Source organism: Sander vitreus, chromosome 1 (genome assembly GCF_031162955.1).
Source record: "Sander vitreus isolate 19-12246 chromosome 1, sanVit1, whole genome shotgun sequence".
Lineage (NCBI taxonomy): Eukaryota > Metazoa > Chordata > Actinopteri > Perciformes > Percidae > Sander > Sander vitreus.
The window spans coordinates 1,656,447-1,670,000 of NC_135855.1; the positions used below are offsets into that span (position 1 = coordinate 1,656,447).

Below are 13,554 nucleotides of genomic sequence, written 5' to 3' on the forward strand. Positions count from 1 at the left end.
GCTGTCGTGTTTTCCTATTTGCTGTCGTGTTTTCCTATTTGCTGTCGTGTTTTCATATTTGCTGTCGTGTTTTCCTATTTGCTGTCATGTTTTCATATTTGCCGTTGTGATTTGCACTTCAGGGCCACCGTAGTTGTGTCCTCAATAGCATACCATCTAGCACCATCGTCAGGTAAAAGATTGTCACCTCAGCTGTACTTTGTGTTTTGTGTTAATTAGCAAAGCGTGCTATCACACTAAACTAAGATGGTGAACATGGTAAACATGTTAGCATTGTCACTGTGAACGTGTTAGCATGTTGACATTAGCAATTAGATAAAAAGCACTGCTGTATATGCCTGTGAGTACAGCTGTAGAATCATTAAAAAGGTGATCAATGACTATTCTGTCAAATTACATTAATACATTTTGTGAATTAATGGCTAGCCATAAACTACCAGTATTATGTTGGCAGTAGTACTGACAGTAAAAAACAAACAACTAATATCTACAGTATTAAAAGATTTTTCATACACTGAAATCATTCAGTAAATGATAAAGAGCTTGAAGTTTATTAATTGCAGGCACAGGAAAGCAATGACTAATCAGCAGAAGGCTGTACAGGGTTTTGATCAGCAAACCCCACAATGGCATGATGGCATTTCTCTTTTAGCACAAAATATACAAATATAGTTTTTTTTAAATAAGTGAAATGCTCTTATACAAACAGTATACACGTTGACTTCAGCCTTTGACGTGGAAGAAGCTTCAAAATCAAACAGCAAGGAGAGGGTATGCCGTTATCCGACTACCTGGTTCAGCAGCACTTTACTTTCCAGTGGCCTGGATCCAGTGTATTAACCTATCTGTTATCCCATTAAAAATTCCAGTTATCACTCAATGATTGTAGCATATTGGAAATGGTTTGTGTGTGTGTGTGTGTGTGTGTGTGTGTGTGTGTGTGTGTGTGTGTATAATGAGAAAAAACACTGACAAAACATTTCGAAAGATCTTGACGTGTCTTCTGTCCAGCAGTTAATCACAACACAGAAACTCCTGATTTTGGCTGACAGATAATTAAATATCACCTTAGCAGTCAATGTGACAATCTCTCTTTACATTTCAAATGTAATATGTTACCACATCATTCTCTAGAATTGGTTGGCCTCAGTCTGAAAACTATCAAAGCAATGGATTTCGCCCAGACTTTTACAGATTATCAACTAAATAACAGGTAAATACACTGGAATAACGTTATAGAAAAACTAATTTTTATTTTCCCTAACTCCCCTGCTATAATAATCCCAGAGATTCCTGATGCAGTAGTGCACTATAACTCCAGAGCAGTTGGTTGCACCAATCCCATGTCATATAATTAAAGATGCATCCAGACACACAGATAAACCTAATCTCTTCCAACGTGCACAACTGTGGGCCGTGAAACTGTCCATGATATTTACAACAGCAAGGAAAAACCATTAAGGCATTTTAACACACTTCTGTACACCACAAAGCAAGTAAGGACATACATTCTGTTTTCTAAACTAATTAACTAAAGTCAAAGGCGGACGGACAGGCTTTGAACTTAAATAAGGTAGGAAAAAAAGAGCACAAAATGTGTAAAGCTAGGAATGAGTAAACTGATTTGAAATCATTAGGCAGGAATTACTTGTGGACACATCTCTAATGGCACATAACATGTAGCAGCTGTTTATGACAAAACTTCTATAAGAAGGAAGCACATGAGGATAGCAGCATAACGCATTCAGCTCACTTAAAGGAAGAACAACAGAAACCTGACACTGCAGCTAAAAACCAACCAGCATTCCTCATACTCTCCCTACTTACACAGGATATCTGACTTTTCTGTCCAGTATCATAAGGGGCTTTCCGACCGGAGGGATTTTTGCAGTTCTTAGAACTAAACGTTCCTAGAACACTTTTTTTGTCGTGTTCCGACAGGAAAAATTTGGGGATTTTTAAGTTCCTCTGGCTGCAGTAGCGTACTTTTTTAGCTCCTACTTCAGACCAGGGTCTTTTCCCTTTTCCTAGGTGGACTTGATTGGTCGAACTTATAAGTCCCGCCCACTGCCAACTCGGAACTTGCAGACAGAGCAACAACCAACAAAGGGATATTTTTAACAATTTTCACCATCTTATCTTATTAAATTCACTTCTGACAACGTTTTAGGCGAGAAATCAACTGTTAATATTTTGAATATAGGCAGTCTGGCGAAAATTGATGCCGAATTGACAATTTGCTTCAAAGTTTGAGAAGCTCCATCAAGTGAGGCGACAGCCAGCAAGCGCCTCCTGTCCTGTCCAGTCCTGCTCAGAGACCCCGCTGTGAGCTGGAGGTCTCTCAGACCGCTCTCGTAATTAAGAGGATTTTATTTCGCCGTTGACGGATCGTTTGTTTAAATATCACAACACATGTCCATCATCAGATTAACAGGAACCTGTGGTTAACTGTCTTTATGGAGTTAAACTCCACAAGCGTGTCCTGCGGCTCGCCGGCTGTCACACACACACACACACACACACACACACACACACACACACACACACACACACACACACACACACACACACACAGCGCAGCAGCAGGCAGAAGCTGGGTCTGTTCCGAGTATGATAAAGTCCCATCTGTGTTGAGCAAAACATTACGTGAATTACTACGAGAATGGACGGAATGCGGAACTCTGAAAAGTGGACTGAGGAGGTGCAGGCACTGCTGGCCATGTATGGCCTCCTCCATGCTGCTTTGTTGTTGTTGTATGTGGCGCTAAGGTCTAGTGACGATGCAATAAAGACCGTTGCCGTGCTTGCGTCACTCCCTTACCCCTCCTACCAGTCCCTATGGCCACTTGGCCAGTGGGAATGCAAACGGAAAAAAAGATTTTGGGGGAGAGTAGTTCTTAGAACTGCTTAGAAGTGTACTTTTCCTCTAAAAAATACAAGTACTATCCAGTCGGAAAGCACCTATAGCCTGCAGTAAAAGAGGGTAAACAATGAAAATGATACATTCTTTAGAGGTCAACAGCAATTAGGGAGCTTAACAAAAAACATCAGCGACACAGGTGCTCAGGTTCACTCAAGTTCAATGAAGAGAGATAAATATAAAGTAGGACTTGTTCAGGTCCCCACTGAAGACTGAAAAATAGAGGCCTTTGTTTCAACATCCTGTCATAGAAAATCCCACAGCATAGATATGAATTTTGAGTGGAATAAACCAGCAGTCCAGGCGTCTGCAGTGACCAGTGTGCAGTCAGCAGTACTGCACAAGTACCGCTGGGATGAACAGTACTCGACAAACAATCAATATTCTGAAGTGAAGCCTCTCTTCCCGACAATCCCGCGACATTTTCAAAAAGTCTTCACTGCGCTGAATAGAAATCAGAGCAGACACAGTCACGTTCATTCAAGTCAGGAAAGGCTTCCTTAAGAGGACAGTTTGGGTTTGATTTAAGGAGGACTAAGGGCTGAGCAGAGGCTTTATACTTGGACACACTACTTCAGTCTCCATCCAAGTTTGGCTTTTTAAAACTGATGATATCTCAAGTTAAAAATGGTGAATTGAAAATTCCACTTGATACAACTTCTTAAGCATAATTTTCATGTTTAAAAGGGGGCACTGAAGAAGAAAAGCACTGGTAACAAAGGGTATATTTTGAATAAATACTGACAAAGGCTTGGCATGATTGAACCGCTGAATGATTCAGTGACATTGCACTGTTAAAGTAATGGCTTGACATTTTTGGGGGAAATGCATATTTGGCTTAGAGTTAGAAGAGAAAATTAATTCACTCTCATATTCCACATCCTTATAAATAAGACTACAGCCAGCAGACCTGCCCACCAGCACCTTTGAAGCTCACTCGCTACCTTCAGACAGAGCCAGGCTAGCTGTTTCATCCTGTTTCCAGTCTTTGTGCTAAGCTTGGCTAAACTAACTGGCTGCTGAGTGTAGCCTTATATTTTACAGACAGATATGAGATTGATATCAATCTTCCAATCTAACTCTCCACCAGAAAGCAAATGAGTGTATTTCCCAAAAATCAAACTTTTGTGGTTCAAAGGTGTGTAAAAAGGTAGGTCTGGTGTTATTTTATACTTTGCTTATTGTCAACAAGTCCCATGAAAACACCAAAACCAACAATGTATTAATTGGCAATGTATTACCCCGACGCCTGATATAGCTTATTCCTCTGCGCCATAGAGCTCCATTATTGTCCAAAAAATATTAAAAAAACATCAATGACCAACCCACAACTGGACCTGTCTGGTTCACCCCCCGCCCCCCAGACTGGAGTATCATTAATCAGGTAAATTAATATGTGATCACTTAACAGGCTTTTATGGTTCACAGTATAGCGGTGCATAATGGCTCTGGGTAACGACACAAAGGCTGCTTTGGCGTTGTAAGATCATGTTGCCAATATTGTATTGGTACTGGGGGCCAAAGTTTGATTTTCTGGAACAGGCTCATGATGAGTTTGTGTCCAAACACGTTAAACAAGGGTGTCTGTTTGCATTTAACTGTGGGAGTCAACATTTAGCTCCTGTTTGACAAAGATATTTACTGTATTACACAGACCATAAGCACTGCCAACGCTGGTTTTAATTGCATATGCATCATTTAGTGCATATGCAGATTTGTATGCACTCAAAGTGTTGAATGGAGCTAATTATATATGTACTTCCTCCTTGTGGTGGGCTAAGGTACGGGTCTCACCTCTGGATCTGGTCGGGACATATTTAAAGGACACTTTAACTGACAGAGCAGATATTGCTGACACCAGGTCTCAACAGAGTGAGGGGAAGGAGAGTATCTTCCTAAACTCTTCAGCATGGCGTTGTCTCCCTCCCTGAATCTCCCCCCTCATCACTGAAGGTCCTGCTGAACCTGCAGAGCCTGCTCTTGCCCTCCCTCCTCCTCTCATCCCTGCTTCTTATTTCTCTGCTTGGCACTTCCACGGTAAAGTGGTTGTTGCTGTCCTCTGCTTTCACAGAAGAAGACAAGGGCTCGAGAGGTGAAGTCACCTCCAGCCCCTGGGAGTGAGGGTGGGTTGGGGCTGTCTGGGAGCTGCTGGGAAGCACAGGGGGTGAGATGGGGGACAAGGGCCCCAAGGGGGAGTAACGTCTCAAGGAAACACCCTTTAGGTTAACAGCGAGCTCCAGGACTAGTTTCCTAGATGCCCGGGTGTGGCAAGGGGGCACAGAGGCTGCCTGGGCTGAAGAGTCACTCTGAACAGGGGTGGGGGGCTCAGACTGTGGAGCCCTACTGCTTCCCCTGCTGACAGGCGACAGTTCCTCCTCCTCTGGACTGTCCACTGACTGCAATGAGAGAGGGGATGCAGGGCTCTCTGGCGTGCATGACTGCAGGTCCATGGTGGCTGAGCAGCAGGAGCCAGGCATACCCATTACATCAGCGTCATGCCGCATCCCAGCTCCAGACCTGGCCCTTGCCAGGGACCCCTGCACACCCACAGTTCGGTAGCTGTGGAGCCCCAATGTGATCTGTGTGGGTCCAGGGGAGTCGAGCAGTGGGGCGTGGCCTCTGGTTCGCCCCGCACTGTGAAACAGGCGAGTCCACAGATGCCCGAGACGCCGACGAGAGGAGGAGGTGGTGGAGCGCCGTGTCGAGTGACGTCTGATCTGTCTGCGCATCGCCAACCGCAGGTTCTGCAGCACGGAGGCCTGGAGGAGGGGACGGGCAGACAGAGAGGAAGACACAGTGAAACGATAATTATGTTTCTATCAAACTATCAAGTAGATAGCAAGCAAAGCAAACAAGATATAATGTGTTCATTTGTGATCTTTAGATGTGCTCACGGGCAGATCTTGTTACCGTATCGGCCAGCATTTGAAGTTAAATGGCTACTGGCTATAGCTTGATATTTACCATAAAGATATCAGAATGGCACTGATATCTGACTCCCAACTAGAAAGAAGCTTATTTCCCAAAATATTATTACTTTGAGTAAATAACAAAATGAGGCACGAGATAGTAATAATGGAAACACATTTTACAATAGCTTTTGCTTCAATGTACATGTACCTTTGGTCATTAAAAGACAGGAATTTCAGTGTTTGCTGAAACAGAAATTGAATTAAAAAAAAGATAGTGACTGCTGTTGTCAGGCAGGATTGCACTACTGCTGCTGGCTACCAAAATGGCAAACATGAGTTGGTCACATCAGTATGCTCAAATCCTGAGTTTCAGAGGCCCAGAATGTACTACTGTGTGTAAATGCACTACCTGGGTGGGGTTGTACACTGGGAAATCCTCCACTGGAGGGATGAGACCCTGGGCGATTAACTGACCATATGAAGGGGGAGCTTCTCTTTGAACAAACTCGGCCTCCATGCGAGTCATCTGAGTCTCGAAAGCTCTGCAAAGGAGAGAGAAAGAGAAGAAGGAAGAGACATCAGGACAGAAGAAAAGAGAAAGAATTGAAGAGACTGATTAGGAAAACATCTTAAGAAACCTTGTTAGTGAAACACTCGGCCAAGTGTGTGGCATCTGCACCACCAACAGCACTCAGATGCACTAACAAACTCTGTGGACTGACCTAGGAGAAAAAACTTGTTGCTATGGTGATTGATTTATTCTGAAAGAAAGCATTGAATAAATCAAAGGGATGCAGACAAACAGGTAGATAACATGCAAAAGTGATGTAAGAAGGGGGGGGCAGTAATACATGCTGGATATAGAAATAGACTGAGGCGTTGTGTCCCCACCTGTACTCTCTGTTCCTGAGGGAATGGAGTTTGAGGGCACAGCCGAGGGCAATGACTAGCAGGAGACTACAGACCAGACTGCCGATCAGGGCGGCAGTGATCACTTTCCTGGGCACCGCTGCCAGGCAGTCCCTCTCATCGCTCCCGTCTAAGCAGTCCTCCTGGCCGTCACAACGCCACGTCTCAAAGATGCACAGGTTAGTCCCACAGTGGAAGTTTCCAGGTTGGCAGTCGTAGCAGTTCTTCTCGTCCGACCCATCCGGGCACCTCTTCTGGTTGTTACAGCGCTCAGAGGCCGGATAGCACACTCCAGTACCACCCTCGCAGGGGAACTCCCCGTCTGGGCACGTCAGACAGGCCTCCTCGTCGCGGCCAGATGGGCAGTGCCAGTAGCCGTCGCAGCGTTGGCGTTCAGAGTAGCAGCCCTGATCGCTGCCACAGGGACGCTCGCCGGGAAAACAGTAACCTTTGACCTGGGAGGGCGGAGGAGAAATACATCACTGCCTAGACACTGAGGGGACGACTTGTTCTCTACTTGATAAACATTGATCCCTTCAACAACAGAACGGCTACTCTATATTCCAACTATACTACTAACCAGAAAAGTGTTGATTCTTAAATGTAGACAGAAATGGTGAAAGGAACCCAAAAGTAGACGTTTGAAACATTCAGAATTGAGAGGGAGAAGCTTAGGGAAGGAGGTTTTAAATGTAAGTTATGGAGATGAATGAAGTGTATAAATCTGGAGAAAGTGGAACAAGTTTTATGAAAACAGGATACAGTATTCCCAGTTTGCAGTACCTGGTATGTGGCGTTGAAGCCATGTCCAGGGCTGTGAGGCTGGGCCATGTACAAAACACTCATCTGCCCCCGACTGGACTCCAGCAGCGCCGGGCGCCTGTTGTTATGATACGACAACACCTGTAAGAGGTGCTCTGCATGCTGGAGCAGGCCATCGTAGACATGCAGCGAGTCTCTGGGCCCCAGCTGCAGGTCCAGCTGCAGCACAATGGGCTTGGGGTCCTGAGTGTCCAGCAACCACGAACACCTCAGCTCCGCCACAGCGGTCCTGTTAGCCCGGAAAAAATCTGGGGAAGCAAAGGAGCCGTAGAAGTTCCCCAGATGTTTGCCACAGGTGGTGTCGGGGCAACCCAGCTCATCGGTGCCATCGGGACAGTCTCGGGCTCCGTTGCAGCGCAGGGCGGCAGGCAGACAGCGGGTAGACTGGGCCTCAGTGCATGGGAGGGAGCCGAAGGGGCAGGGGCCAGGCCGGACCTCAGTGGGAGGGGGGGAGCAGCTGCGTTCGTCTGTGGCATCGCCGCATTCATCCTGACCGTTGCACTTCCAGGAGCGAGGAAGACACTTCCCATTCCCACACAGGAATTCATCTGATTGACAGCTGCTCTGACCCAGGTGACCTACAGAGAAAAGAGAGTGACTGAATGCAACACCAGCTACTAACACTCTAGAGATAGGTTCACACAGAACGTAACACAAACTGACATGTTAGCATTTAGCTGAGTGAAACAACAGAATGCATTTTGAATCCACACACACAAGCAATAGCGATCTCCATCATAAACAGAGGCACTTCATTATGACTACTGTAAGGCCAATCACTGCCTAAAGGGTTTAGTTTATTTCAGAACAGTCTGGCAGCTGGTTCCCCCTTGTTCATTTGAATACTCTTTGTCTGAGTTCATATAAATCCTGATCCGGCGTCCCAGGCCACAGTCGTAATTTGCTGGGCCATGCTGAAAGCCACTTTAGAATTTTGTGAAAGCATAATTTTTTTTAATTAAAAAAATTAGGAACAATTTGTATATAATGATACAGCTGAGTACCCTAAGTACTGTGTGTTTTTACTCTAGTAAGGGTGGGATAAGATCAGAGATGGGTACAAAATACAACAAGTTTCTTGTTACAAATTACAAATATGTGCTAATCAAATGTATCAAACATAATATACAAAATACTGGATTGCTTCATCTTTACTGACAATTTCATTATTTATATTTCAAATTGTGTACAATTTCACATTCTACACATTCACACATTCTAAAAGTACAAATGTATATTCACTCAGGTTAAGGATTGAACAAAAGATAACCTTAATATCCTCCCTCGTCCAGCTTACCTCTGATGTAGGACAGGCGAAAGCCCTGGGCTTGCCCCGAGCTGTTGGCCTGAGAGTGGAAATAGAGCCAAACACGCCCCCTGGTGGAGATGAAGGGCGGAGGCGGCATGGAGCCACACAGCCTGGATTCCCCATTCCTCGTTGGTGTCAGCAGGAGCCAGTCTCCCAAACAATTCCCTGACTCCGCTACGTCAAAGTTATGGAAACTAGAGCAAAGGATTGATGGTTTCAGGTGCTTACTCCACAACGAATGTCGTGTGTGTATACTGAATGTGTGAGTGATTGTACCTGATGGTAAGGACCTCTCCCTGAGCGCCCTGGATATGCCAACTGCAGTTGACACCAGGGGGGTAGTTTAAAGGCCACGAGGGGCTGTAGATCACACCCCTCCGCTCAGTATGCACCTCCACTCGCTCACTGCAGCCTGCTGGGGGAGACAGAGGGAGATTGGAACACACACATTAGTGAGGTTGGTCTCAGCCTGCAATCCTTTTGTGGATGTTTATGTGTTACCAACAATAAACTGACCTGGAAGATTACAAGTATTATTATTTTACACTGTTATGTCTTCATGAATAATATAAAATAATATATAAAAAAATATATATATATGTGAGTCCATCTCTTAATATTATTTGACTTTTCCCTAATGAAGTTGTAAATTTGGTACTCAAATATATTTTAACTTTTTTAAATAATTTGCTTAAACAGCTGGGCACTGCAGTTTTTGGCAAACATTACTCAAACGATTAAATAGTGTGTTTGTTTTTCTTGAGCTGCAGGTTGATACCGATTTTGTTGCTAGTGAATATTTCTGGCTGTAATACTCTCAGTGCAAATGTGTGTCTCATGATGTGTTTCTAAGTTTTTGGACAACAATAGAGCTCCATGGCACAGAGGAATAGTAAGATATATCAGGCTTTACGGTAGCTACACAGAAAATACTTGTTACTAGGATCAATTCATTGCTGGTTTTGGTCTTTCTTAACAATAAGAGGCTATAGAAGAATATTTCATATATGTAAATTATGTGACCTTTCTCTTACAGAGCATTTTATGTAACCATAAGGCATCCTTATTATCTCAATGTCCTAAGAGGGAAACTACACCACTTTTCACAGGAGAGATAGGGTCTGTTCCTTTATTCATGATCAACTAAGAATTATGCATGCTCAGCAGGATCCATACTGCTACTGCCAGATATGCCACACATCACTCACTCACTCACATTAGTTCCTTTATTCAAACTCCTGCGCAGAATTTGTCATGATCTTAGCATAACAGGAACAGTAATGCACTAAAGGACGTTACCACATTTCTGCTGCATTCTGCAAAAATGTATACTGTTTAATTAGATTCTCATCTATTGTCTCGGATCTGTGCAAAAACCTTAAAACAATTCATTCGACAAGACAAATTACCTTATTGCCTTTCAGGGGAGCTCTGTGCTGATCACATGGGGGCTAAAAGAGAAGCAGCAGCAGTCAAACTGGCAGCCAAGGCAACAGCATCGCCGGCTGCCATCGCACCATTGCTCCAGGGAACAACATGCAGTGTGAGGTGGCCAAGAGGAGCACTTGGAATAAGACACAAACGAGTGCAGGCAAAGGGTGCTATTGTTTATATTAATACTTTCTGAAGAGTTTGTCTCACAGTTGTTTTAAAAAAGGAATTGATGCCACAGGAGAGTGATGTATGAATAAGTTAAATTGTGACGTAAATGATACATCAGTGGGGAGGATTTCATTCCTTTCTTTTTTGCTGAGAACAAGAATATAAAGCTGCTATGTTTAATCATCTCATTACTGCTCAACGCCACAGTCGGAATGGCACACGTGCAAAAAGAAGCTGTCGAACAAGCCTCTTAATTGACCAGAACCACAGAGACAGAACATTAGCTGAACTGCTTAACAAATGATTATTCAACATCGTCACACAGCAGAGAGTATCTGCTCAGTATTGCTGATGGGGCGCATTTGTTTCAGGGTTTTCTTGATGAATCAGTTAAGTCAGCAGAGTGAAACAAGCTCAGTGATGGATATCGACTACCCGGACAAAGCTACCTTAGCGCACGCACGCACGCACGCACGCACGCACACATGAAAGTAGAGTAGAGATGCATAATGTTGCTGTTCGTGCAACGAGTTTTCGATCACAGTTTTGACTGTTTTTCACAACAGCGATGCTAAAAAATATAGGCTATATATTTTTATGATTATCAATAAATGTATTGACCATTCTGTATGATTGATTGCTGCTGCAGTTTCCTCTGTCTTCTAAGTCAAAGGTTGCCGAAATAACCTGATAGTGGCAGGTTGGAGATGTCAGCACGGGGTAAAAAAATCTCAAATCTCACAGAGCAGCCACAAGGCGAAGAGCTGGAAGAGGAACAGCCTTTAGGAGACCGTCCAGGGCACAGCAGTCAACTGGAGAGCAGAGTGTCCCAGATAAGAGAGAATCTGTCCCTGCAAGAAGTAGAGCTGGTGGAACTGAAAGAGCTACTGCTTTCCAAACAGACCACTGAATCCACACAGCAACTAAGAGACCAGATCAGCCAGGTGAGGAACGAAATGAAGGCCTCCATACAGGAGCTAAGAGGAGAGATCCAGGAGCTACAGCAGGACTGAGAACAGAGCTCACTGCTGTAAGAGAGGAGCTGCACCTGAGAGAGCAAACCACCCTCAGCCTCAAGGAGCAGCTCCAGCAGACCATCACAACAACCTGCAGTAATGCCCACCCCTTCTCCCACCGACCCACATAGAGAGGCCACTACCAACAAGCCTAAAACATCTGGAGAGCAAAACAAAACCAGCGATGCTGAGATCATTATCCTCATAGATTCTAATGGGAAATTTGTGAATGAGGACCAGCTTTTCTCTGGACAAAAAGGTCACCAAAATTCAATGCCCCAGGACTGACAATGCCCATCCAGCTGCTCACTGAGCCCATCCTGGGTCAGCCTAGCCATATCATCATCCACACAGGTACTAATGACCTGAGACTACAGCAGGAGAGGGTAGCAGAATCTGTGAAGAGAGTAGCACAGAGGGCTACACAGATCTTCCCCTCATCAAAAATCATAATCTCAACCATCCTCCCACTAAGAGACTTCCATCCTGACACCATCCACCGGATAAATGCTGAAATCTCCCGTGGATGTGCCCTCATGCCAAATGTCCACCTGGCCCACCACCCTACCCTCAACATCCACAGCCTTTACGACAATGTCGACCTCCATAAAGATACCGTCAGCACCTTTGCAAAGAAATGGCAAAGGACGCAACCGAGGAAGCCCCCCCAGAACCAACAGACGGAGCAGCTTCCACCCAGTCGGCCTGCAGCTGTCACCACCTCACAGACCCAGCCCCCATCCCCCTCCACCATCTCACAGACCCAGCCCCCATCACCCTCCACCACCTCACAGACCCAGCCCCCATCATCCTGCACCACCTCACAGACCCAGCTCACACCCTGCCAGCCCCCATCACCCTCCACCTTCTTACACACAAGGCAGCCACCCTAACCCTAACCCCAGGACCAGACCTGCCCCGCCCTTATTCCCCAGGCCTCACCCTGGACCCCACCCTGCTGGCCCAGCCCAACACCACGCTCAGCACCCGGGGCAGAGGAGCTACGCTGAGACACTCGCACCAACCAGTGGTGGCACCCCTGCAGACCTGGGGGAGATCAAACACCTGCTCAGTCTCATATGCTCCAGACTGATCAGCTAAGTGGGACTCTAAGGTGTCATAACCACTATTCTTATTTTTAGAAGAATAGTGTGGTTTTATAAGTTTAACTACTATCCACTTTTAATTCGGGCTGTTTTATCTTAAGTAGTTGATCGACTATTCAATTCAGGTCTTAAATTATAAGGCTATTATTACCAGATTTATTTTATTTTTCAGTGTTACTTATTTATTTCTATTTACTCTTTAGCTTCCAGTGCAGAATGAGTTAGCCTTTTTCTTATTGGTCATTACTTAAAATGAGGAGTACATCTCTGGCAACACAATAATTCATAGTTTGTTTTGGTCTCTCATATAAAAACTAAACCCTTTGTCTAACCCTAACCCTGTAACTCATCTGCAAAGAGCTAAACTGAAGATACCATTTAGAAAATGTATTCTATTACTACTTTAATCAAGGACAGCCCTACCTCTCATTTATTATTTATTACTTATTACTGTAGGTTTATCTCTTTTTAAAACTGTATTTGTATTTGCTAACAATGAAGCCATTTACTGTCTCCATCTGGAATATTTAGGGCCTTAACTCTTCATTGTTTGGATGTAAAAGTGAAACCCCTGAATTCAAAGACAACACCAAAGACACAGACATCATCGTCCTCCAAGAGACGTGGTGTAGACCCGGCTCAGTCACTCACTGCCCCCCAAACTACAGAGAAATCATTCTGTCATCAGTCAAACTCCCTGCTGTTAAAGAGGGAGGGACTCAGGAGGGACTCAGGAGGGATTATTATCTGGTACAAAGATGAAATATCAAAGTACATCACCCCTATAAAATATGAACGCTCACACAAGACATCACTAACCCTCCAACAGACATATTCCTGTGTGCTGTATACATTCCCCCCTAGTGACTCCCCATACTATGATAAAGACATCTTCCCCCTTCTCCATGAGCAGATCTGCAGCTTCCAGGCCCAGGGAAGTGTGCTAATCTGTGGAGAC

At 44.7% G+C, this 13,554-nt stretch overlaps 1 protein-coding gene across 1 annotated transcript in view; it reads right to left on the reverse strand.

Annotated features, from left to right (window-relative positions):
• Positions 1-3,599: 3,599 nt before the first annotated feature.
• Positions 3,600-13,554, reverse strand: part of lrp3 (low density lipoprotein receptor-related protein 3) — a 14,179-nt gene continuing 4,224 nt past the window's right edge. Inside the window, 6 exon segments of the mRNA XM_078246542.1 lie at positions 3,600-5,679; positions 6,242-6,374; positions 6,724-7,196; positions 7,525-8,141; positions 8,861-9,066; positions 9,149-9,287. Of these exon segments, the coding sequence (XP_078102668.1) occupies positions 4,825-5,679; positions 6,242-6,374; positions 6,724-7,196; positions 7,525-8,141; positions 8,861-9,066; positions 9,149-9,287 (2,423 nt within the window). The 3' untranslated portion in view covers positions 3,600-4,824.